The sequence below is a fragment of the Dipodomys spectabilis genome, unplaced genomic scaffold, assembly GCF_019054845.1.
Source record: "Dipodomys spectabilis isolate Male_0828 unplaced genomic scaffold, ASM1905484v1 ptg000096l, whole genome shotgun sequence".
Lineage (NCBI taxonomy): Eukaryota > Metazoa > Chordata > Mammalia > Rodentia > Heteromyidae > Dipodomys > Dipodomys spectabilis.
This window is the reverse complement of record NW_024870773.1, coordinates 1,263,325-1,288,680: the sequence shown is the minus strand read 5'-3', so window position 1 is coordinate 1,288,680 and position 25,356 is coordinate 1,263,325. Positions and strand designations below refer to the sequence as shown.

Below are 25,356 nucleotides of genomic sequence, written 5' to 3'. Positions count from 1 at the left end.
TGAGATGAAGGAAGGAGGTCACTGGAATATGCCTTTGAAGGGGGCCTTCCATCCTTCCTTCCCCCATGGTCCCATCAACTCTGAGGTCTAGCATGTGTGTCTCTAAGCACTGCGGCCTTGGGGAGGACATTTGTCTTTCTGGGATGGGATGACCTTCTCTCAGCACCTCCCCTGGGCTTTGGAATTCCTGTGTCTCACTCACGGCTCAGTCTCCAGCACCCAGTGCAGGGTGGGCAGCTATGGGAAGTCCCCTCCGTTTTGGTGCCTGAGGCTCCCAGACGTTCCTTGCAGCAGAACCGAGCACTTGGTCCTTGCTCCATCCACCCGGCTCTTTCTTCTGGGCTCCCTGTATAGCTGGCCCCTGCACATTCTTCAGGGTTCCGCTCAGATTCCGCCATGTTGCACGCATCTCCAGACAGGGTCACTGGCCAGGGTCATCTTGCTAATGATGCAAAGATTACAATCTCCTCACCAAAATACAAGCTCCAAGAAGGGCACTCTTGACTTTCTGCCCCTCCATTTGTTTCTACGTTAGAAGACACTTGATAGGCGAAACAAAAGATAAAATTTAGTGAGCAAATAAATGAGAGTGACTGGTGTTCAGGAGGAGAAAGGAGGGGTAGAGGAGGCTGGGCAGGCTCACATGGCAGGGGAGGGGAAAAAGGAGGCAGATGGATGCCTGCTGCGTGAGTCCTGAGAAGGAAGATGGCTCCCGTTGGGAGCAAACTGGATGGGCAGAAACCAGAGCCAAAGCTGGATGGAGTCGCTTCACAGCAACGTTCTCTCCTGTTCACCACGAGCTTCCTCTGGGAAGCGGCAGGAGATGAACGCTGCAGATGAGATTTTATTATTACAATTCTGCGTCTGGGAAAACAGGAAGGATTTGCGAGAGAAATTGCAGGACACTGTACCGACAGGGACATTTGCCGGACATGCTCCCCTGTCCAGCTACTCCTCGGGTGGGGTAGAGGGGGGGTCCTCAGTGTAATGGGGAGATTGCACCGAAAACTGTCCAGTATTGCAAAGCCTCCCCCGAGACTCCGCTGAAAGCCACAGGCGGAAAGAAACAACGGCATAAGGCGCAGCTGCCCAGGCCTGCATTTGAGTCACACGCCGTGCTTCAGCCGTTCACTCTCACCGCCTAACAGAGAGCTAAGCAGGCATTTGTGCTAGAAGTGGAAAATAATGCACTTCTCTGTAGGTGGTTCGACCAGCAAAAGAAAAACTATTTTTTTGTTTGAGAGGGAATATATATGTGTGTCTGCACATGTGTGTGTGAATACATGTGCTTGTGGGTAGATGTTTGCTCGTACACACATGTACGCACACAGTGAGCCTATGTGTCGGGTAACTTGTTGTCAGATGTAATGACTGGTCTATGCCCTATGGATGTCCTGTTGGAATTAATTGAATTAATTCATGGTGGATGAATTACCCACCATGGTCACCTCAAGCTCCTGGTGAGCACTCACTGCTCGGAGGGACACCTGGGTGCGGTGGCAGCTCGAGACTGACACGCCAGCAGCGGCTGACAGTGAGATGCTGCACCGAGCCGGGACTCCCTCCTGCTACCCTGGGTCCCAATGGCGCTTGTGTAAGTATGCTTGCTTCTATAATAGGCTTGGCTGTGTGGTCTCCCATTCCACAGATAATCAGCAGTGGAAAAGTTTACAGAACACAGAGGCCCAGAAGAAGTCATTGAACTAAAAGCAGAAAAACCAGTCGATGTGGACATGTTGGCCAGGGCTGCCTGAAAGGGGAGTGTACATGATCTTGAGTACGTGCGGGCCTGGCTGCACCAAGGAGCTTCCACTTCAGAAACCGAGAAGGGAATCATGTGTTCAAATACTGCTTTCACTGGAGCAGTTGCACTGCTCAAGGTTTTACTTGAGAGCAGTAGGGCCTTCATTAGTCGGGGACGACTTCACCTCTGCAGCAGAACAGGTGCAGCTGTGGCTGCGGCCGCCCTGGCGGAGGGCCACCGTGGCGGCTGGGCGAGGGCGCTGTCTCCTCAGCACCCCACTGTGCCCCGAGTCCTTCAAGCCAGGCTGGAAGAAGATGTCTTTTAAAGAGTAAGTTCATGGCAGCGTGGGGAGGAGAGTTGGCAACGCTGAGATGTCCTGCCATCATGAAGCCCTGGCAGAAGACAGAAAGCAGATGGGGTGGACAAGAATGGAGGGAACCTCAGCCCGAAGCAGGTTCAGAAAAGGCCTAGCAGGACGATCAGAGCAGCTGCTCTGAACCCTGCACCCTGTGCCAGCAATTACAGAAGCAGAGGGGGCCCTGCGGCGCCGGGACGGTAATTAAAGAGCAGTCGGCAGAACCACCGGGCCTGTGGCCTGGCGAGTCCCCGCTCAGCTGGAGCTGCCACACCAGCCACACACATGCCGTGCTTTAATCTGGCTCCTAGTTCTGACATATCAATGGGCCTCCAGACATTCAGGGCAGAGGGAAGTCATTAAAATTGAAAAGAGGAAGAGATGGAACATTCATCTCAGAGAAAATCGACATGATTTATGATAAAGGAACTTCTGAGCATCATGACCAAGGACCCCCAAGGTTCCCCGAGGGCCTGGAAGTGAGGCTGCACCATCAAGCAGGAGCATGGAGTTTGAGAGATAGCAGTGCCCACCAAGTCCCAAGCATCCGCCAAGACCCAAGTACCACCCAAAGAATAGTAATAGTGATGCGATGTTAGGTAAAAGAAGCAACAGATTGCTGAAGGATGAAGATTAAAATGCTTCACAGAAAGAAGACACGGAGTAGCTGCACGATGAATGTGGGGGGGGGCGTGGCTGCTGTTTACAAAAAGAACGTCCTCTAGAGACCTGCAATCTCGAAGATAAAATCACAAAACAGAGGAAAGAGACAGAGGTTAAGAGAACTCTGCTCAAGACTTCCAATGATGAGCTCTTACCTAGTGTAACTCCAGAGACAGACACATGGTAAACAGACTAGGTAAACAGAAGTTAAAATGCTTCAGAGCTGAAGGATGACCCCGTGTCTCTACAGAAAGCACCACCCAGCACTTGCAGAGAAATAGGGCAGCATGCATCTTGATGAGGTCACAGGACTGTAGATCAATAGATCCTCCAAAGCCCCAGGAGAAACAGTGATTACCTGTACACAAATTAGAACCATATTGTCATCAAATGTTAAGAAAAATCCTGAGTTTTCCTGAGGGGGAAACATGTCTTAAACCATGCCTTCTAAACCTAGCGCACGGTCCCTTAGTGAAAAATGTAATGCTAGGAATGTGATGATTGTAAGGACAGAGACCGTATCTTACAGTTGTTTAGATTGGTTAAAGGATGATCTATTAGTTTCTGTTTGCTGTGGTGACAAACACTTGAAATCAAATTTATGAAAAAATAAGGAAGGTAAGACTTGCTTGGACTCTGGGTACCAGAGCTCTCAGTCCTTGGATGAACCTCGTGACGTGTGTGTGTGTGTGTGTGCATGCGTGTGTGCGTGCGTGCGTGCGTGCGTGCGTGTGTGTGTGTGTGTGTGTGTGTGTGTGTGTGTGTGTGTGTGTGTGTGTGTGTAGGAGCTGCTGACATCATGGTGGCCATGAGGCTGTGAGCTGGGAGGCCTGGGCACACTTACACCCTTTGGAGCACACCCCCGGTGGTCTGCTTCCTCCTGCCAGGCCCGCCTGCTGGTTTCTACCGCTCCCAATGATGCTGTCCAGGGAGGACCCTGCCGAGGAGGGCCCAGCCCTCACAATGCCAGCCCTCCCTAGAGTCCCCCCTGCGCACCACAGTGGGGACCAGGCCCCCGATGCACAGCCCTCTATGGGACACTAAATCTTCAGACCGACAGATGGCTTCCAGCCAAGGGACCAAGCTACATACAGTTTCAACAGAGGTATGCCAAATTCTCAAGACAATGTACAGATGAACTGAAACCTATAGTCACTGATAAGGAAAATAAAAACACCATAAAGCTAATTTCCAAAGTGATTGTAGCATAGAAGGCGAGGAGAGAGAAGTGGGATTGATGGCGTGCTAGGATTTTGTCCTGTTGGTAATGGATGCAGAAATGAATTAATTTTAGAGGTCCACAGACTAACCCATGATTAGGCTGGCTTGTTAAAAATTTAAGAATGACCACCCAAACAATAGCACATAGATGACATGGTTTCTAAAAACCTACTAGGAGAAGAGGGACTGAAACATTTGGTCCATCTAAGTAAAAGAGAAATAAAATAAATAAGAATTTATGGCACATTGGCTAACATTAAATAAGACAGCATAATTAAATACAAAAGGTTCCTGGCACCCCATTAACGTAGTTGGGTTAGGTTCCTTGACTGCTTGTCAGACCCTATAGGGCTCTCTGGAAACCGTGTGCTGTTTCATAGTGGTTGTTGAACGCCAGACAAGGACTGGAATGTGGGGTTAGGGTTTGACGGCCATATAGTTTTAACCTTTACCCAAGGAGGTCAGATCATGTATTTTAGTGTGTGTGTGTATGTGTGTGTGTGTGCACCTGCGCGCACACATGCGCATGCACATGTGCGTATGTAAGGTTAGAAGACCACATTTAACCCACAGTTAAGTCTGATGACACACTAGCTGAGCTCCATGAGCTGGGCCCACGCCCTCGGTCAGTCACCCCCTAGGGAAGTAGAGCCTTCCCTCCCTTCATCTCTGCCTTGCCTTGCATTTTCCTTTTATTCACAACTTGCAGTTAGTGTGGTAGCCTGCTGGAGTACTTTAAAAACTATTGATTTCTTTCTTATTTCCTAAATACCCATGTTAATTGCAAGAAAAACAGAAGGCTGAGATCTGAGGATCATGATTCAAAGCCAGCTCTTTATGGTCAATCAATCACCAAAAAGCCAAAGCAGAGCTAGGGTCAAGGGGTAGAACACTAGCCTGAGCACAAAAGCTCAGGGACAGTGCCTGGGCTTTGAGTTCAAGTCCCAGGATTGACACGAAACAAACAAAAATCCCTGAAGTTCAGAGAGGCTAAGTGATCAACACCATGCTATCTTACTCAAGGATTTTTTTTTCTATTCTAGGAAGTTGGAAAGTAGAAAGATCAAGGGCAAGAAAAGAAGCATCAGTTTCATAATTGCACATTTTGAGAAGGAACTGTGCAAAGCCTGGTAAGTTCACCAGTGTCCCTCCTCCGCTGTCCACTACCCATCCATGTCCCTCCACTGCCGCCTGCTGCCCATCTGTGTCCCTTTTCCTCTGCCCAGTACCCACGCCAGCTGCGCTCTCCTCTCCAGGCCTGGGTGGAGCTGGTTACTCAATGCATGTCCCCAATCTGCCAAGTGTGGTTCCTGTGTGTTTCTGAAGCCATGTCAGCCAGAGCCAGGTGGAAAGCGCCTTTGTTTGAAGCCTGGCTCATGGCCACCAATCTTGGTTAAAGTTATGAAACAATCTGGGGACAACTGCCAAGTCGGGCTTGGAGCAGAGGGTGTGGAAGGTGTTCAAGGCCTTTGTGGCGGCTTTATCTGGTTTCCTTTGAGGTTTATTTTCCCCTTTTAATTCTTCAAGTGAAGCCAAGCAATCGGACTTCAGCTTTGGGGTTGGGGTGTCCTGGTCTGCCATGGCTGTTTTCCCTTGTTTGGTTGATTGCATTTATAGGCTCCCCTGCCCTCCTTCCATGCCCTCAAACCCCTCCCCCATTCCTCCTGTCCTCTTCCTACCCAATTCCCTCCTTCCACCCTCACCCCATCCCTCCTGTCCTCCTCCTACCTCTTTCCACCCTCCTTCCATGCCCTCAACCCTCGCTCCACCTACCTCCTCCCCCCCAATCACCCTGCCCTCCCTCCAGTGCTTGGTGCAGTCCTGAGCCCTGCTTTGGGGTTTCAGGCTGGAAGATTCTCCTAGGCACGTGTGGCAGGAGCTTGAGTGTCTTCCCCAGCACCCCTGGCCTTCAGTGCTGCTGGTGCCCCTGTCCAGCCGGAAGCCCCACGGGGGAAGGGTGACTGGAGAAGGCCCCCGTGTTCTGCTCACAGATGTACTCTGCCTGCCTGGGCCTCTGTGGTCAGGCAGGGAGCTGCAGCACTGCAGGTGGAGTGCTCCCCTGGGGTGCCTAGCTCCCTGGATGCAGGCAGTCCTGCTTGGGGACCTGCCACTTCCCACCCTGTCAGCGCGGCAGTGGCGGCCTTTTCCATGGAAGTTCCCTGCTGTCGAGCGAGCACCCTTGGAGGAACGCACACTGGACACAGCCATGTGCATTGTGTGCCTCTGCTGCACATGGGGTGTTCCATAAAGTCTGGGAGAGCACCTGACAGCCGCCAGCACCGTGGCCCTCTCCCCCCACACTGAGCGTCCTGGGAGTCTTCCTGTCACTGAAGCTGAGAAGAGCCCCATTGGGGTGTGCTATTTGGGAGAGCCCTGGGGTTGCCAGGATGCCATTACAGAGCCCTGCTCCCTGGTGGAGACCCAGCAGGCAAAGGCCCCTCCCGCTTAGCCCTGGGCCATGTATCAGGCTTTGGCCATGTATCCTGGAGGGGGGGGAGGGGTCTGGCACAGCCTGACGGAAGTGAGAGTACAGTACCAGCTAGTGCTCAGTCCTGGGAGACTTGGGAAAATCCCAAGTGGTTACAATTATGCAACGGGCCTCAGGACCAGAGAGATGTTGAAAGATCTGTTCTAGAATACAAAGAAAGAAACCTGCTTTGGGGGAGAAGTTACGGATTGTATTCACATCTTTTTTTTGGTTGGTCATGGGGCTTGAACTCTAGGCCTGGGCGCTGTCCCTCAGCGCTTCAGCTCAAGGTGAGCACTCTACCACTTGAGCCACAGTGCCACTTCCGGTTTTCTGAATGGTTTATTGGAGATAAGAGTCTCACAGGCTTTCCTGCCCAGGCTGGCTTTGAACCACGATCCTCAGATCTCAGCCTCCTGAGTAGCTAGGATTTCAGGCATGAGCCACTGATGCCTGGGTATATTCACATCTTTGAATACATGTCTTATAAACAAAATGCACACCTCTCTGAGACACTTGGCGGCCTTGCTTCAAGAACTGATGTGTACTCCTGTGCCTTTCCACAGCACAGGCTGAACAAGAGCACACAGGGAGGGGGACCTCAGCATGGGACAGAGTGGGGCTGGCGTGGGGCTCTGCCTGTGTGGGAGAGCAGCCATCCCCCAGCGCCCATGCCTCTGGGGTGTGATTACAGCCACACTTTTCTAGAAACCATCCTCAGAATGAGGTCACTTATCAAGAATTGCTTGCTGGACAGTGAACTCTGGAGTTGTGTTATTATGCTTCGAAACGCTTCCACATGGCCATCTCCACACCAGCATCAGGGTCTCTGTCCTCAGACCCCCTGACTTGTCCCTCCAAGAGTCCTCAGTCCCCTGACCTGTCCCTCCAAGAGTGCTCACAGGTATCCTTGGATCACGTTTTGCTATCAGCCAAGCTAACGTGTCTAATCGCCTCTCATCTTGGTTTCCCTGCCTACTGATGGTTGTCATTCCTTCTCTTCGAGAATGGGGATGCAAGACTCCAGGAGCACCAGGGCTATACAGCTCAAGCTGGCTTCTGAAGCCCCGTCACCCACCTCCAGGAGTCAGAGACCCTTCCTTACCCAACTCTCAGGAGCCTGGCTCTCACCTCCACCCATCGCTTCACAAGGTCACATGTGCCCAGCCTGAGAGCATGTCTGCCCCTCCGCTTACATTACCATATGAGGCTGTCCTCTTCTGCCCAGCATCAAGTTGGCAGGTGCCGTTGTTACAAATATCCCTTTGTGGAGGTTATACTGATCTTCTCAACACTTTCTCCAGATTTAATATCCCGACTTCCGACCAGTTTTTATGTCTTTAGTTGATCCTTGCCTCTCTTCTGACTGACCTCTCCATAGACAGAGGGCTCAGGTCTGTTCCTCTGAAACATGGGACAACAATGGATGCTGAAGATGGGGCCGGGACTCTCAGCTGTCCCCCAATCGTGATGGGCACAACTTTCCAAGAATAGACCGAGGAAAGGGTTACAAAAAGCTTTTGTACATCAGAGGCAGATAGTGTGACTGCTGTTGCACCAGAATCCTGTGGAAATCCCAGTAATTGGGGGGTCAGAGCATCCAACTTTGCAAAGTGAAACAGGGCAGGCCTAGAAATTCTGAAACCTGCGGTTCCCCTGCCAGGTCTCACAGTCTTGTTACTATGTTGTCTTTTGTTTTGCCTTTTATCTCACCACCTAAGGCAAAAAGGAGGATTATTATCCACAGACTGTTTAACAAGACCTTGCAAAATCCTACTTAGAATGCTTAGCAAATGCTAGAAACCCAGTGAGTTTTCTTGGTAGAAATCATCCTACCCCCATGCTGCTGTTAATGGCTGCCACTATCCTTCAGTTACAAAAATCTAGCTACCTATACATCTGGGGTATACTGAGCCTGCTGTCACTTGAGCTACCAACGGGAACTCCAGACTCAGCACTCCATACAGCGCCTAGTAATCAGACCTCTTCTGGGGACCAGGGCGCACCTACCAGCTGCTCTCAATCACTGTTCACTTGATAGACTCAGTGGAGGGCAGGGGGGTGGGGGACACTCACAAGTCTTTCCATGGTGGGGAGATGTCAAAGGCATCTGCTGGGATGATGGGAAAGGGATCTGAAGGATTCTCAGTGATGATGCCTTACAAAGGACTTGCATTTTGGGTCCCTGAGTCTCTTCTACTTTTGGCTCCCTACTCTAGTTTGCTAGAACCAAGACTGATATAAGCCTGGGATCTTGGAGGGGGAACTCATGTTTCCGGAAACTGTTGTGGCTACCAAGGAAGGCAGCTAATGGCTTGTTAGAAATGATTATGCTAGCCAGGTGAGGTGGCTCAGGCCTATAATCCTTATTACTTGGGACATAGAGTTAGGAGTGAGGTCAGTCTGGGCTAAAGTTCATGAGGCTCCCATCTCAAGCAATGAAAGCTGGCGTTGCAGCTTGCACATGGTCTCAGCGACAAGGGAGGCAGAATAGGATTGACATCCAGGTCAGGTGCAGAATAAACATGAAGCATTGTTGGAAAAATATCTAAGGTTGTAAAGATCTGAAGGTATGCTCAAGTGATCAAGTGCCTGCCTAGCAAGGGTGAGGCCCTGAGTTCAAACATCAACACTGCAGAAGAGAGATAGAGAGACTTACCGTGGCCTTTCTTGAGTAGTACAACAAAACAGGGTTAACCTTTAGAATGGCTGCCCAGTGGATGCGAACAATAAAAGTGGAACTAAATTATAACACCAACATCATCCTGGATGGTCTTTCTCTGCTGGATCCCAATCACCTCTAGGGCTCAATGATTCCACCACAGCTATGTGTTGTTGTGTTCTATTTATCCTACTTCATGTCTTCAGCAAAGACACGTGCTCGACTATTTGGTAAGTAGGTAACTGCTGTGTTTCTCTCTTAGTTTCAGGCAGTCGTATCAGTGCACTTCAGATCCAACAAGTCTTGTAGAACAGACATGTTTTATTCAATTAAAGTCACATTTCACATTAACATCAATTGCAGTTGTCTAAATAGAAGCGGGGATGAGTCAGACGCAGTTAATCAGCTCTACAGCTGGAGCCGAGACACTGCACCTCCAGGAGGTGTCCTGATCCAACAGGGCCATAGCATTTCCCATATATTTCCTGATTATTTTCTGTGTAAGATTAACATAAGCAATTGATTGGGAAGTTGGAATTAGCATATTGAGGAACTGTGTATTATTTATGATGGAAACCAAATTCATTCAGGCTCATAAATTTATATTTATGAGATTATAAATGTGTACATTCATTTGCAAATGTTTACACAATACACATGCATACATATGTATATGTCTATATACATTTGCATGTATATAGAATGGAGAGAGATGATTACCTTTTACTGAGTATCTTCTATGTGCTGACCATGATCAAACACTCTGTGTATGCTTCTTGTTTAATTTCCATCACAAGTCTCTGTGGTGGATATCATTACCCTGTTTTTTCCCCAGATTAATAAACAAAGGCTGAGGATTTAGGTAACATTAATATTCACGTGAAGATTATTTTTAATGTTTGATTTGCAAGGTTTTAGTCTATCTGCAATGTACTGGTGTTGAATAGGGGCTCTTTATAAGCTCAAGGCTTTTTGGTATCAAAATCCATCAGAACCAGAGAATACTACATACACAGATACAACACAGATATACAGATGCACACTCATATATAACCACACAGACACACACTTTAGAGAATCAATAGCTCTCCCATTCCTTAAGAAAGGCCAAATTTTGTTACTGTGGCAAGATGAGAGCAGTCACACAATGTTATAAAACTCAGGGAGAAACCACAAGCACAGAGGACCAGCAAGAAAACACCCAGTTCTCCTCCTGATCTCATAGGAGGGCCTGCTGGGTGCAGTGAGGAGGCTTTGACCTGGGCACTGAGGTTCCAGATGTCATCTGCCTCACCTGTGTGTGTGCCCCACAGATTCACCCTCCTCCGGCCTCCCATCAACAAGAAAGGAAAACCAAAGTGCAAACAGCACAACTGGATGCATCCAAAAAGCCAACAAATGCTTTAAAAACTTGTTTAAAAGAAAATTATTTAACAGACCAAAAGTATTTCCTAGATAAAAGACTACTTCAAAACAACAGTCAGGCTCATACTTAACTGCTGTGTAACAAAACAAGTAAAAGTCCAAGAAGTTCAGCTTAAATGGGGAACAGAAGGGTGATATCCTTCCTTCCTTCCCATTGTTAACTTTGTTCTGGAACTTCTGGTTGGTATGATCAAACCTTATTGAGAAACAAGGTCATAGTTGAATGGTGACAACAAAACTTGGATCAATATTTTCAGGTAATACTAGGTATTTTCCAGCAATACAGGTATGTTAAGGCCTTTGTTTAAGCTGCTATAATGGAGTGTTTTAGACTGGGTTTTATTTTTTTTTTCAAATTTTTTATTGTGATTAAGTGGTTACATAATTTCCCAAATTTCACAGTATTGTGGGATAGTGATGCTCAGTTAAAGTCACAAACAAATTCTGACTTTCCTGGAGCAAATTGTCTATCACATTTATGAGTTCTATGAGCTTTGTGATAGTTATATCTTCCACACTGGATATGTACATTTCTTTTGTTTTGCATAGCATCAGCTGTTCGACTGGGTAAGTTTTAACACAACAGAATTTACCTGGTGTTGAATAGGGGCTCACCATTCTATAGGCTGGCAAGTTGAGGGTCAAATGTCAGCATGTCAAGTATCTGGGGAGGCCTATTACCAACAGACGGCCCATCCACAGCCTGCTCTCATGGAAGAGAATAGGCGGCTCTCTGGGGTCTTTCAGAAATGGCTAACCCTGTCCATGAGGCCTGCCTAACATCATGACCTAGCCACCCAAACCCCTCACACTCTGACATCCTGGCTGGGTACTGGTGGTCAGGTTTCAGCACATGAACTTGGGGATGCTACATTCAGACAACTGCAGTCCAGTGTGCCTGTTTCTCCACCTCCCTGGAGCTTGGGGAGAGGGAGGGGTCAGATGCCAGCCTGGCTTCCAGCTCACTCTTGCTTTCTTGCTCATTTTCTCTTCCTTGGAGCATGTCCATCTTCCCTTCCTCATGGTCTTGTCCTGCCATCGGCCTTTCTTCTTCACTTCATTATATTCTTGGCTGCTGTTTCTCTGCTTGAACCCCAGCTGGTACAAGCCCTGATGGTGAAAACAGCTCCAGTAGAACAGATCCTTGGAGAATGCATTTCTGAATTAGATCTGGGTCCTTCAGATGTTGTTTTCTGACCTGACTTAAATCTAACCATTAGTGACTCTATTTCAGCAATCACAGAACATCAATTACACGCTGTGACAAAGCAACTATGTGAAATATCAAAGACACCTGCAGGTAGATAAATAGATGGGTTTATTTTTATTTTTTATTTTTGTTGGTCGTGGGGCTTGAACTCTGGGCCTGGGCATTGTGCCTGTGCTCTTCAGCTTAAGGTGAGCTCTCTACTGCTTGAGTGACAGTGTCTCTTCTGGTTTTCTCGTGGTTTATTATAGATAAGAGTCTCATGGACTTTCCTGCCCAGGCTGGCTTTGAACCACGATCCTCAGATCTCAGCCTCCTGAGTAGCAAGGATTGCAGGTGTGAGTTACCGGTGCCCAGCTAGATTTATTTTTTTAAATAAAATTTTGCTCATAAAATTTCACCATAAAGTCTTTGTCAACTGTATTTTTTGAGCTGGAATTCCACCTATAAAACTGTCTGGATCTGAGAAGTGCAGAAAGTGAAAAACAGAAGAAATATAAAAAAGACAAAACTCCCTATACTTCCATGTCTGGAGAGAGCACTCACTAACACTTTGTTATGTATTTCATGAAAGACAGAGAATAGATTATTTTGGAGCAACCATTTCCCTCATTGGAGAATCAAAAGAAGGCTCAGCTCTCTGGGATGGGAGATGGCTTGAGGCACCTGAGCTTGTGACCTGCTTGAAGAGGTATGTGTCCAGAGGACAAGTACAAAACACATGAGCCAGTGGCCACTGGGGCAGATGGGGCTGGGGTGAAGTTGAAGCATAGTCTCTTTTTGCCAAATTTGTGATTTTAACAAGCATATTTTTTCCTCTTAAATGGCAAAAGTTAAAATACATTTTTGATAAATGAAGACAGATTTGAGTGCTGTTTTTTACCAAAAAAAAACAAACCCAAAAACAAAACAAAAAACAAGAGAGGTACCAGGCAAAGATTGAGGAAAAGCTGGATCTGAGAATTAGGCATCAGGGCTCCACGTTAGCCTGTGCCACTCTAAAATATTTGCCAGAAGCAAAGGTTCAGTTCACTGTATTTTAGAAGTAATACATGTACTCACTGAGAATGTCAAGAACAGAGATGTGTGCAGAGAAAGATAGAAATACACTAATCCACACTGGGAGCTGGGAACATTTTAATGCATATTTTAACGCTGAGATTACAAAGCATATACTATTTGAGGCCACCTTCTTCATGCAGTAATACATTAGAAACATGCTTCCCAAGTTTATAATCACGTTTTTTGCACTCTTCATAGTAACTCAGTGATAGGCTATAAATTTTTAATAGCCTCTCATCTTTGTTTTCACTTGTTTCCTTTGCGGGGGGGGGTGGGGGGGTGGGGGTGGGGGGGCAGGGAGGGGGGGCTACAGCAGGCTCAGAGAACATCCGTTAATGAAGTGCAGTCGCTGGGATGGATGGTGCACACACAAAAGCCTCTATGCATCACTTGGCACAACATGGCAGCCACCATGCTGAGGGGCTGCTAGGGAACTTTTCCCCCAAAAAACATGGGCATGAACTAATTTGAAAATAGGTTTCTGTGCACATTTATGTTTTTGTTCAGATGAAATTCTAGAAGTAGCTGAATCCAAGGAATATTCATAAGGCAGATGCCAGGTATTCTCCCTAGGCACTGTCAGCCATGTAGCTGAGACCCTTTTCCTATGGGAGGCATGGTGGGCCTCACCCATCCTAACCAGCTCAGGGTGCTTCAGGGCTTATTTTCATTGGCCACTTACAGTGCAAATATGACATCTCATTCAAACTTTTATTTCTTTAATGAAATTGAAGTGGATGCCATATAACTATAGCTTATTAGTGCTTCTTTTGAGAATTACTACCTTTTCATTTTGCCCATTTTCCTGTTGGGCTTGTCAGAATCTTTTTTAAAGAACTGCAAAACTTTTACATAATCAAATACTGGCACTTTTCTGGCTTCACTGGGATCTCTATTCCACCTGGAGCTTGCTGGGTGTTTGTCTTTGAGTCCACTTCACTTTTTCTCCAGTCTACCATACAACAGGGCCTCTTACTCTGTGGATAACACAGATGTGCCAGATGGGCATCACATTTTCAATTCATTCTTAAAGTTCTGTAATCACAGGAAGCCCTAAAGCCATAATCAGAATTTACCAAAAACATGCAAAAGTAAACATATTCCCTTAAGCCTAGACAGAAAGCACAGGCCAGTGATTTTTGTCTCATGAAAACTGCTTTCAAATCTTTGAACCATGAAGGTCAGCTACCAGGAAAAAGTAGCATCTACTAGGCTGTCAAGTGAGAGAATGCCCATCCAGTGCAAAAGTGCACCATTATTTCTAATTTCAGTATTGACGGCTTCATTTAGAGCTCTCATTTCTAAGCTATAAATTCATCAACTAAATTTGATTCTTCTGGAGAGCATCTTACCCAGTGAACCATAAAGTGCCCTCAGCTACGGAGCACACGGTTTTCTTGTCCTCATAGAACCCTAGGAAGGCCAGAGAACACTCATGATCATGAAAGACGTAAAGTATACTAATGTGTTTTATAAATGTCACATACCCAAATATATGTGTGTACGTTTTTGGTTGTGTGTGTGTGTGTGTATATATATATATATATATATATATATATATATATATATATATATATATATGTATATATACGTGTGTGTATATATATATATATATATATGTATATAAACGTGTGTGTGTGTGTGTGTATAGTTATTCAAACATTAAAAACTCCAGACCAAGTTTGTGTGTGTGTGCGTGTGTGTGTACGCGCGCGTGTGCACACATGCATGCTGATCCTGGAGCTTAAAGTCAAGGCCTGGGCCCAAAGCTTTTTCGCTCAGGGCTGGCTCTACACCATATGAGCCACAGCTCCACTTCAGGCCTTTCTTTTTTTGGTGGTTAGTTGGAGACAAGAGTCTCATGGACTTTCCTGCCTGGCTGCCTTTGAACCACAATCTTCAGATCTTAGCCTCCTGAGTAGCTAGGATTACAGGTGTGAGCCACTGGTTCCTTTAAATGCTTTTAATTGACATAAAAGAAACTAATATTTAGGACCATGATCTCTAAATATTTTGGATTTCCCCACCTTAATATGTATGCATTTATAAAATATATTTATGCACTACTTATTAAAGTTTAATGTTTTTTAAGACAACATACATACTAAACTTTTGAAATGATTCAATAATAATACATATAACTAGAAATTTTAACATTCCCCTTCCATACAATGTAAAATAGCCCATGTAGGAAGTTTGGCTGACTCACTTTCCCTGTTAGAGCAGACCAGGACTCAACTGCTAACTCCAGGCTGTATTCACATCTATCACAGATAGCCTCAGCTTTCTGCAACATGTAGTTTCATGTTCACACTGGGCCAAGGACAATGAGGTTAACAGTTTTCATTCCTATAAAATCTATACTTGGAAATATCTCATAACCACAAAACAAACTTTAGATTTAAGATTCATGTTAAAGTCAAATTTGTGCTTTGGATTCTCAAAAGTAACCTGAAGGTCATATCTGTGTGTAACTTATTCATCTCCCCACGGCTCGCACACTGACTTCACCTGTGTGCTCTCTGAGAAAGGACACCCAGTGAACAGCTGTGGGACTTCTTCTAAAATTCTGAAATGAGACTGCAGGGCTATTTCCATAGGAACACAACTCTGTTCTCTTATTCTTGGAATTTAGAGAGAGAAGGGGGGGCACCCAAATCTAAAGGTTGCAAACAACTTTACAAACCAATAAGCCAATTTCTGAAAATGATCTAACTTGCTCAGCATTTTCTATAACAAAATGATCTAAAATCAGGGCTTTTAGACTTTAGAAACAAAAAGCCACAAGGAGGCCAGTGTCACTAGGCTGTGTCTCTCAGAGAGTTGCTTGCGGTGTGACTGAGGTGTAGCAGTTTGTGTGTAGACCCTAAGGGTGGGTGGGTCAGGGTGAGATGTAGTGGGGGTGCCACGTCACAGCAGCAGACTCATCACATTCGTGCACAGGACCCTCCAGCTGGAGAGATCTGACCTTCCAGTACCCATGTCTACAAGGCCCAGTGTGCTACCTTCCATAAGTGCAGTCAGATCTAGAATAATCAACCTAAAAGAGGAAGTGTTTATTTTGGCTCACCGTTTTCTCAGTTGTCCTTGGCTTGGGGTCTGGGTAGAGGCAGCACACCAGGAGCACATGATAGAGCAAAATCACTTACCTCATAGCTGGGAAGGAAAAGAGCAAGAGGCAGAGACTGGGCCTAGCATCCTCTCTGAGGGGCCTGTCCAAGTGATCAGAGTTCAAGCCGCCAGACTTGAAGGACTAGATGACCACCCAAGTCATCATCATCTGGGGATGCAGCCTGAACTCACACTAGATTCTGGAGATCATTTAAGATCCAAACATATGTCAGGAAGGGATCCAATACAACCTACTGGGGCTGCAGTAAGTGAGGGTTGGAATGAGCCCAGGAGGGCTCATTGGGAGACTGAAGTCCCCTGCTCTTCTGCAATCCTGGATTTCTTCACCATGTATAGGGATTTAAAAGATCAATGATACAGAACAACTTCATGGCTGTTATCCAATTAAGAATCCTACACTGTGCTGGTTAGATGAATTAATAAAATTAAGAAAGACAGAGGGACTGGTGGTGCACCTTTCTAATGACAGTGCTGGGAGATCAAGCAGGAGGCACTTGAGTTTAAGACTAGGCTACATTTCAAGTTTCAGGCCAGCCTGGGGCACATAAGGAGACCCCTGTCTCAAAACAAACAACAATCACACATAGTGAAAACTAACAACTAAAATAACTTTAAGGAAGTAAAGATTCCAAATTATCTCTAACTCATGTCCTTGTTAATGATTGTGAGTCACAAGGTTTGAGGAATCAACTAAATATCATTTAAAAACTTAAAAATGGTGAGAAATCTACCATTCAAATATATAGCAAATATTTTCATAAGGGCATGAATGCTATTAGAAACAAAACATTCAAAAATGGGTCATACAATTTTCTCTGGGGAAAATTCAAATCCAAACATCAAAGCAAAATCATCTGGAAAAAATTTCATGATCAATACAATTTCAGGGTGAGGGTGGGAACATATCTTTCATTGCTTCTAGAAAATAAAATATTAGGGTCTTCTTTGGAGAAGAGGCATTTAAAAAAACTTATGTGTATTTTAACTGTTGAGAGAGAAAGTGGTTAACCAGGAAAATCATTAGTTAACTAGGAATATTAAGAGATTAATAAACAAATGAACTCTGATTGCAGTAAAGAGATACAGGGGAGTCAGTGGAGGATGATAGAAGAAGGGAGAGTGGGGAAGCAGGCATGATTCATCACCGTAGCTTCTCACAGTGAGTAGAGTATACACATTCTTCCATCTCCTTCCTGTCTTGTTTTGTTTGAGGTGTGTGTTAAATTTCAGCTTAGACCTCTCTGTACAGATGCAATCACACCAGAGCTCCCAACTGATGATCCTGGGGACAGCTGCAGCGCAGCTCTGACTCGGCACTGGGCACTCTTCCTGCGCAGCAGCTGGGCACTCCGCAGCCTACTCACCGTGCTCAGGCCCCAGGCCCTCCTCATCCTCTTCACGGGCTGTTTTTTGATGGTGATTTGATAGAAGCCAGCAATGAGGTGAGGGTGACCTTGCCTCTCCTCCTCCCTGTAGCTCTGGGAAATGAGCTGGGTGTCGTTGGGCTGCCTCTGTCTATTTATAGCCAGGACTGCTCCAGCACACCAGGCTCTGAGAGGGGAGAGAAAAACATGAGAAGACTGGGGATTCACAGGGAGGAAGAAAGAGCAGAGGCCAGTGGAGACTGGGAGTCTATTTTTAGCTGGGCTGTCACAGCTCCCTTCAGAGCTTGCATCTACTAAGAATAATCCTTCAAAAGGAGCAGAGCTTCAGTGGCCTGCTGTCATTCCAGCCCCAGTGGAGGCAGCCGCAGGGACTGGGCCTCCTGCTGCCTCCTGGGTGCTGAGCCTCTGCAGAGTGCTCCCCATGCAGCGCCTCAACATAAAGGAAACCTGGTGTTATAAAACTGCCATGTGGAGAAAAACATTTAATCCTGTTCTTTAATCACACTACTTAGGCCTTCGATCTCACTAACCAAAACTGCAAAAGTGAGCCGGCTGAGCACAGCAGGGGCTCTTTGAAAAGGCCATGCAGTGTCCTCCATGGCTGCTAGGAAGCACAGCTCCATACAGACAACACTGCAAACTGGAAGGCAGTACTTTAAACTATTTATAAATACTTAAAATGATATTGAGCTTGGGATATTTTCCAAACCACTGTGCTTTACACAGCAATTCTCATAAGCAATTATTTTCTTCATTGATTAATTCATTCTTTATAGACAAATAATAATATCGAGGAACAAGGCACAGTACTAATTGCTACAGACATGCAAATGCAGGAGAAACCAAGCTACTGAGGCTCCTACAGAGAACAGCAATAATTCATGTAGTAAAAATATATGACAACAAATTTACAAGCAAGGCCACTTCCAGCCGGAACTACCAGCAAGGAGTCTAAAAGAAGTGAAGGTCAACTTTTGCAGAGGACCATTACCCCCCTCCCAACCCCACCAACACCAGCACTGTCTCTATCTATCTGCCATCCAGACATCCATCCATCCATAGCATGGAACCAACTGAGCCAAACTTCAAGTTCAGCTCCAGATAAGATAAATACATGCATACCTTCGGGGGAAAAAAAACCCCAAACTTTTAAATAAAAATTGAGTTTGTCATTCTAAAAATTTTGGTGCCATTCTGGAAGTGAAAAAAAAAACAAAACACTGTACACATATGAAAGGAGGTGGAAGAAAGGGGAGTTCCTAGTTCCTATACTTAGAACCAACTCCCTTGAGTGGCTGACATTGAAAAATGAGGCAAAGGCAGAAAGGATTCCAAATACGCCTGGCCTTTAAGATCTATAAGGCAGCAGCATTCTATTTATATGTGACCTACTTACAAATACCCTTTATTCTAAGTGGCTACCTGGGACAGACAACAGAACTGCATTCTGGGTTGTCTGCTCTCGGAGCTCTGGCAGGAGTAAGTTTCCCCAGCAACATTTACCATACATCACGGTTACAACCACAATGCTGTACAGATCCACACTCCATATGTAATGGGCTTGCAGTCTTTTTTGGCTAAGCTAAAACCTATGAAAAGATCCAAACACACACACACACACACACACACACACACACACACACACACACGGATAGATACCACAAACCATATATACTAGTCACCAAGACTTTGCTTCATTTGCCTTCTCCACAGCATTTTCTCCGGGCATTTTGTAACAAGCTCCAGACCTTGTCCTTTCCTTTCTATGGCTTTCCTTTCCTTAAATGGCTTACATTTATCATGAGCCAGTTTCAGTTTGCATTTCCCAAGTTCACTTGCATGGGAAGTAAAGAAGAGTTTGTGAATTTGTGAGTATATTTTTCAGCCTCCTCCATTAGGTGGGAGAGGATACCATCCAGGAATCTTGTCACCAGAGAGGCTCAGGGAGGGCTTTCTCATACTCTACCCTCAGGGGCTTTCTAGCATCCTCTTCTGAGTCCTCCATTTGTTGCTGATGCTATGTTTGTTACCAACTAGCTGGCTAGAGCCCTGCTCCTATTCAAGTAGAAATCTTGAAGAGAATGGTGAAGAGAATCTTTTCGGGTGCAAGCAGTCCTGGGCCCTTGAGCACCCAAGACCTAGGGGCTGGACTGGCAGATCTTGAGAGCGAGAGGCCTACAGCTCCAGACTTTTGAAGCCGCAGATGCACAGTTCCAATACTTGGGCTGGAGGCTGATTGGGTTTTTGACCTCCAGTAGCCATGGCACTTGACAGCTGTTTTGACTCTTAGCTCAGCAGAAGTAGACTGTAGCAGTGGACAAAAGAAACGGTGCATTCTAGTTTCGCAGTTCCCTTAAATCCAGGCCTCGGGTGCTGGAACTTTCCATTCCACAGTGAAAAATGGTTTAGCTCTCTGGCTCAGGGTATCTGAGGCTGAGGTCCTCAGGCTGGACAGCTCGATAATTTTCAGAGACTAAGGTCTACAGGTTCTCATTTTCAGCTCTTCACAGCTTTCATGGTCTCCTTTGCCATGTTGTGTCTGCTCTATCCACTTCCAAGAACTTATCAGCTGTCCTCTTTCCCTATGCTGCCTTCACGTAGTGGGTGTTCCACTGCTGCTTTCATTCTTCTGTAACAGCTCAGCCTCCTTGATTAATAACGAAGACCAAAAGTAGGTAAGAAAAGACCCCTTGAAAGACTTTTACTGGACTTCCAATACCAAGGGGTAGCACAGGAGGGTGTCTCCAAGCTTGCTTATATATCCAGGAAGTGGGGTATGGTAAGGTCATGTACAGCAATCACAGCAGCCCTTCGTGTAAATGTGGGACTGAGTTTGTACCAATCAGGGCACAGTATCTTATGAACATGATGACTTTCATTTGTACCAATTGCAGTTGGTCCTTCATACATAGGAAGGACTGTTTGTACTAGTCATATGCCTTCTGCTGAGCCATCAGGTGAAATGTCCCCTCTCTGTCCTGGGTGGAGGTGGCTGCAGGTGATGTACAGTTCACAGGAGCTTGACAAGTTACAAGTCCAGCACAAGGTGTTTGAAACAATCATGGCTGACACAGTGCCTCTGGAGCCAGATTTGTGCTTTGGCAGAAAGCGGCTGAGGTGGTCATGTGGCTCCCTCAAGCTGTCTTGTGAGTATTCAGAGATACTGACGCTGGCAGTAGGCTAGGCTGGATGGTCATTTGGCCAATAAGCTTCGACTCAAGGCAGCTTGGGTGCTAAGAAAGGGCCTGACAGTTGCCAGGGAGTCAAATTATCCCCACATCCAACATCTTTAGAGAAATATTTAAAGGAATAATATCCCTAACAGTGCTTTAATAGTATCTTAACATACCTTTAATGATGTTTTAATTGCTGCCCCAGAGTCCCAGGAAGAGCTGGGTCTCTTAATCCATACCAGAGGCCAAGGTATGGCGCTGGGCATGCCAAAAGGAATGCTTCACACCAAAAGGCCACCCACTCCACTCCCTTGAATACACCTCAAAAGTGTGAAAGAGTGAACTTTGACTGCATAAACCTTCCTTTTATTCTCCTAGCATGGGCAACACCATCCTGGTTGTTAATGAACTTCTCAAGCAGTCACACAGTCATGGAAATGAGTTAGAAACTACTCTGGTGGTCTTCAAAGAATAGTGCAGAGGCCCCCTGCTCAGACTTACCTGGGACACAGAGAAGGGATCTGGAAGGGGGCTCAAGAGTCTGCATTTTCAGATGTATAGCATAGATGGAGAGCTGGGGAGATAGGCTTTGAGGAAAGTTCCCAGAATTTGTGAGCTTGTGGCCGGGTTACATAATTAGGAAGTGGCTAGAGACACACACGAATACTCACATCCGAGTAGGTATGTGTGTGTGTTTGTGTTTTGGTGGTACTAGGGTTCGATCTCAGGGTCTCGCATGCTAGGCAAGCACTCTACTGCTGGAGGCCTTACCTCAACTTTTACGCCATATTAACTTCCAAGGTCTCACACTGTTGCCCAGGGCTGGCTTGGAAGGCAACCCTGTCTCTCTTGCCCTGGTGGCTGGGATTACAGACCTGAGTCTCCTTTCTGGGCCCTGACGAGCTGTTCTGATTCGCCTGTGTTAATTCCACTCTGCTACACCTTGACCATGACGACGGTCACATTACCTGCGACCCGTTTGGATGAATGAAGGGGTAACTCGGTGCCCTCGAACAGGCGAGGGTGAAGGCTGGAGAGACCAAAGGGCCGCAGGCAAGTGCGTGGCCTGATGCTGCGGATCAAGTCCTGCATCCTCCCCGGGCGGCAGGGCGCCAGGTTCGGAGCCCACTGCACCGGGGTGGGTGGGGTGGGCTCAGCCCTGGGGACGGCGGCCGGGCCTGCGACATGGCGAACGACGCCAGGGATGAGGGACCGCCAGGCCCCCGTCCTCGGCCCCCCACACCCTCCGGCCCCCGTCCCCACACCGCCCGGCCCCCGTCCTCCGACCTCGGCCCCCGTCCCCACACCACCCGGCCCCGCTCCTCACCTGCCGGCCTCCGCGCCTCTCCAGCGCAAGAGCCTCGGCTGTGGAGCCGGGCGCGGGCCCGCTGACCTCCCGCCTCTGACCTCGTGAAACACCGCTCCCACCTCTCGCGAGAGACCGTGGCTGGACTTCCGGCCCCCGAGCCCCGCCCCTCCGACGGCGTCTCCAGGGCCGCGGCCATGGCGGCGGCAGAGCGGCTCTTCTCCCTGGAGCTGCTCGTGGACTGGGTGTGCCTGGAGGCCGCGCCGCCGCCGCGTGCCCCGGGCCCCACGCTGGCCTTCCGCCTGCTGGACTTCCCGCCGCTACTCGTGCGCCCGCCGCCCGCCGCCGCGCGCCCGCCCCCGCGCCCGGGCGCCATCGGCTTCGGCCGCGGCAAGGCCTGCGTGTTCCGCCTGCGCCCGGCCGCCCTGCGCCGCTCGCGCCTGCGCGCCGCGCTGCTGCTGCCGCCGCCGCCGCCGCCGCCGCCGCCGCCGCCGCCCGCCGGCCCCGAGGACGCCGCGGACGCCGAGCACGCGCAGAGCCCCGCGGACCCCGCGCCCCGCCTGCTGGGCGCCTGCGACATCCCGCTGGCCGCGTCAGCGCCCCAGGGCCGGCGAGGGACGTTCGCCCTGCGCAGTGCCGACGGCCGGCGCGTCGGGGACCTGGCGCTCTTCTACCGCCTCCGGGACCTCGGAGCCGAGCCCCCCAAGCCCGCCTCGGATCCCGAGATCCCCAAACCCCTCATGGACCCGGGGCTCCCGCCCGAGCTCCCCGACCTCCACCTGGACCCGGGGACCCCGCCCGAGCCCCCCAAGCCCGCCCTGGACCCGGGGCACCCGCCTGAGCCCCCCAAGCCCGCCCCGCCGGCCCAGCCCGTGAGCGCCCCGGGCGGCCCCAGGAAGGCCGGCCCCGAGAGGCCCCTCCTCCCGGCCGCCAGCTCGCCCAGTCCCCAAGGCGTGGAGCTGGAGTTCGCAGCCAACACGTTTTGTCCCCCTCCGCTATATTACACCCGCCAGACCCGGGGAAGAGCGCCTCCTGCGCAGGCCGAGATCACCATGGAGCCCCGGGGTGGAGCTGCCCTGCCCGAGGGTGCCCTTCCCGAAGCCCGGCCTGCAGACCCACCCTGGCCCCCACGTCCCCAGGGCCACGTGAGTCCGGAGGGGCCTCAGGGCCCTCCACTGCCGGCGCCCCCCACTGGGGTGCGGGACCACGGGGATCGCCCGCCCAGCGAGCATGCCGCCCTCGACACCCTGAGGCAGCTGCCTTTGCTGAACGCCTTGTTGATCGAGTTGTCTGTGCTGTACAACCGGCCTGTGGCCAGCCCCACCCAGGTGCACCCGCACCTGGCCTGGCTGTACCGGATGGATGAGAAGGCGCCGCACCCCAAACCCAGCCAGCCTGAGCCGGACCAGAAGGAGGCCAGTTCCATGGGCAGACAGGAAAAGACCACAAGTCCGCAGTGCCCGAAGAGCCTGGGTGAAGGCTTGAAGAAGGGAAGAGAGCTTGAGAAGAGCAGCGGGGGCCTCCCCAGAAGAGGCACCGGGGGGAGGCTGCTGTACGGCCTGACAAACACCCTGCGACTGCGTTTGCGGCAGACGAACCCCGGCATGCTGATGGTCCATGAGAAGAGAGAGCAGTACCGGAAAAGGCATGCGCAAACCTGGGGCACCCAAGTCAGGATTCCATCAGGCCAGGTCAAGTCCTTAAGCCTTGCGGAGCCAAGTCAGAGGATGATGCACACAGTGCCCAAAGAGAGGCATTTACCTCCTGGTAGTTCTTCGGTTGAGAGCAGTGATGCCTCCAGGTCAGTCGGGAGAGTTCCTGGTGAGCCCAGCACTGCCCAGCGGGAACAGAGAGGAGCAGCTGACAATGCCACCATTGACAGTGGTGACCACAGGAGAGGCAGTGCTCCCTTGGGTCTAGTCGACAGTGGTGATCACAGCAGAGGCAGTGTTCTCTTGGGACCAGTCGAGAGTGGTGATCACAAGAGAGGAAGTGCTCCCTTGGGACCAGTCCACAGTGGTGACCACAGGAAAGGCAGTGTTCCCTTGGGACTGGTCGACAGTGGTGACTACAGGAGAGGCAATGCTCCCTGGGGAACGACTGTGAGCCCTGTGGATTCCATTACTTCAGAAAGACCCAGACACACAAGCACTTGGGGAGGAAAATTGGACACGGAAGGCCAGAGCCCATGTGTTTTCCCACAGGATGCTGTTGGCCAAATTGTAGGTAGGGAAATAAATCATGGGCAGGTCAGAACCACAGACACTAAAACTCTCAGTGCTGGTTTGACTGACAATACACGGAGTAAAAATAACTGCTGTGAAAACATCTTAGAGCCTGAGTCCTCAGATGACTTCACCAGCCCTTGCTATTCTGAAGATTTCTGTACCCCGGAGGACACCAGCAGAAGTTGGCAAGCCCACGATCATAGCAGTGCAGGGGCAGCAAGTCAGAAACATAGTGCCTGTCCAAGTAAGTCTAGTGAAGCAAGATTGTCCCTAAGAAAAAGTAGCAGTGAGAAGAGTTCTCTGCTCAGTCCACCCTTTTCAGCTGGGTCACCAGTGCCCTCACACAGCAGATCACATGTTAAGACTTCAGATAAAAGCGTAGAGGACGTGTCAAGCATCTCTTCCAACGATTTATCTTCATCGTCCTGGATTAAGAAGAACAGACACCACATAGATCAAACTGGTCTGTGTAATTCCAAGAGTGTAAAGACAGGTCTGGACATCACCATTAGACATATAGCAGGGGCTGGTTGCCAGTCTGTAGATAGAAGCCAGTCACCCCGGACGTCACAGGTGAGTTCCTATCTGCCATCTAATTTGTCAGAACTCCAACTCAAGAACCTGGAGAGCAGTTCATCTGATCACTTTGAAGATGATGATGTTTGTTCACTCAACACTTCCAAGCAATACAGAGACATCTGCGAATTAGTAATAAACAAGCTTCCAGGATACACAGTGTGAGAACACTCACTTCTTCATGGTCTATTCAGACCATTGGCTGTTAGTGAAAACACCACTTTCTATGCAAATATTGCAAATAGCTTTTTTTTTTTTTAAAGAATTGAGTTTGTTAGCATCCTACCGCTAAATATGACCATATTGGTCATGACATCACCTTCTAAATTAGGTAAAAATTCTTTAAGTTGTTTAAGAATAAAAATATGTCTACTTAAAGTTTCTCTTCAAGTATCCCAAAGTGAAGAGTATCCTAAAGCTGGTTCCTGTGCGTCATTGAAAAAAGAAGGCCACTTAATAAGGGTAGCCTCAGATGCACATGTCCAAAATGCACTAAGGTACAAAAGTATTTAAGATGCAGCTTCTGCCGTTAAAGGCACTCAGTTTAAATGGATGCAGTAGTTTTTTTTTACAGGTATATGTTTACACAGTGTCCTGTGCCCTTATCATTTTAGCCACAGTTTGCAGGATTCATTCATGTTCTTCCACTGGGCGTTAGTTCTATGATGGGCGTAGGCATCCCAATGGTCTTAGCACCAGTATTTTCTTAGTATCCAGCCTGCCACTGATATGTGGTTGGGGTGCAGTAAA

The 25,356-nt window shown here is 48.3% G+C and overlaps 1 protein-coding gene across 1 annotated transcript; it reads left to right on the top strand.

Annotated features, from left to right (window-relative positions):
- Positions 1-21,999: 21,999 nt before the first annotated feature.
- Positions 22,000-24,886, top strand: Map10 (microtubule associated protein 10). Its single transcript, XM_042686186.1, has 2 exons — positions 22,000-22,265; positions 22,341-24,886. Exons 1-2 carry the CDS (start codon positions 22,000-22,002, stop codon positions 24,769-24,771), a joined length of 2,697 nt encoding a protein of 898 aa, XP_042542120.1. The 3' UTR covers positions 24,772-24,886.
- Positions 24,887-25,356: the final 470 nt, after the last annotated feature.

What these genes read in the sequence shown, in the direction of transcription:
- Map10 (XM_042686186.1), top strand. Translation starts at nt 22,000, where the DNA reads ATGGCGGCGGCAGAGCGGCTCTTCTCCCTGGAGCTGCTCGTGGACTGG. An exon ending in CGCGCCGCGCTGCTGCTGCC is followed by an intron (nt 22,266 to 22,340) that starts GCCGCCGCCGCC and finishes GCACGCGCAGAG; the next exon opens with CCCCGCGGACCCCGCGCCCC.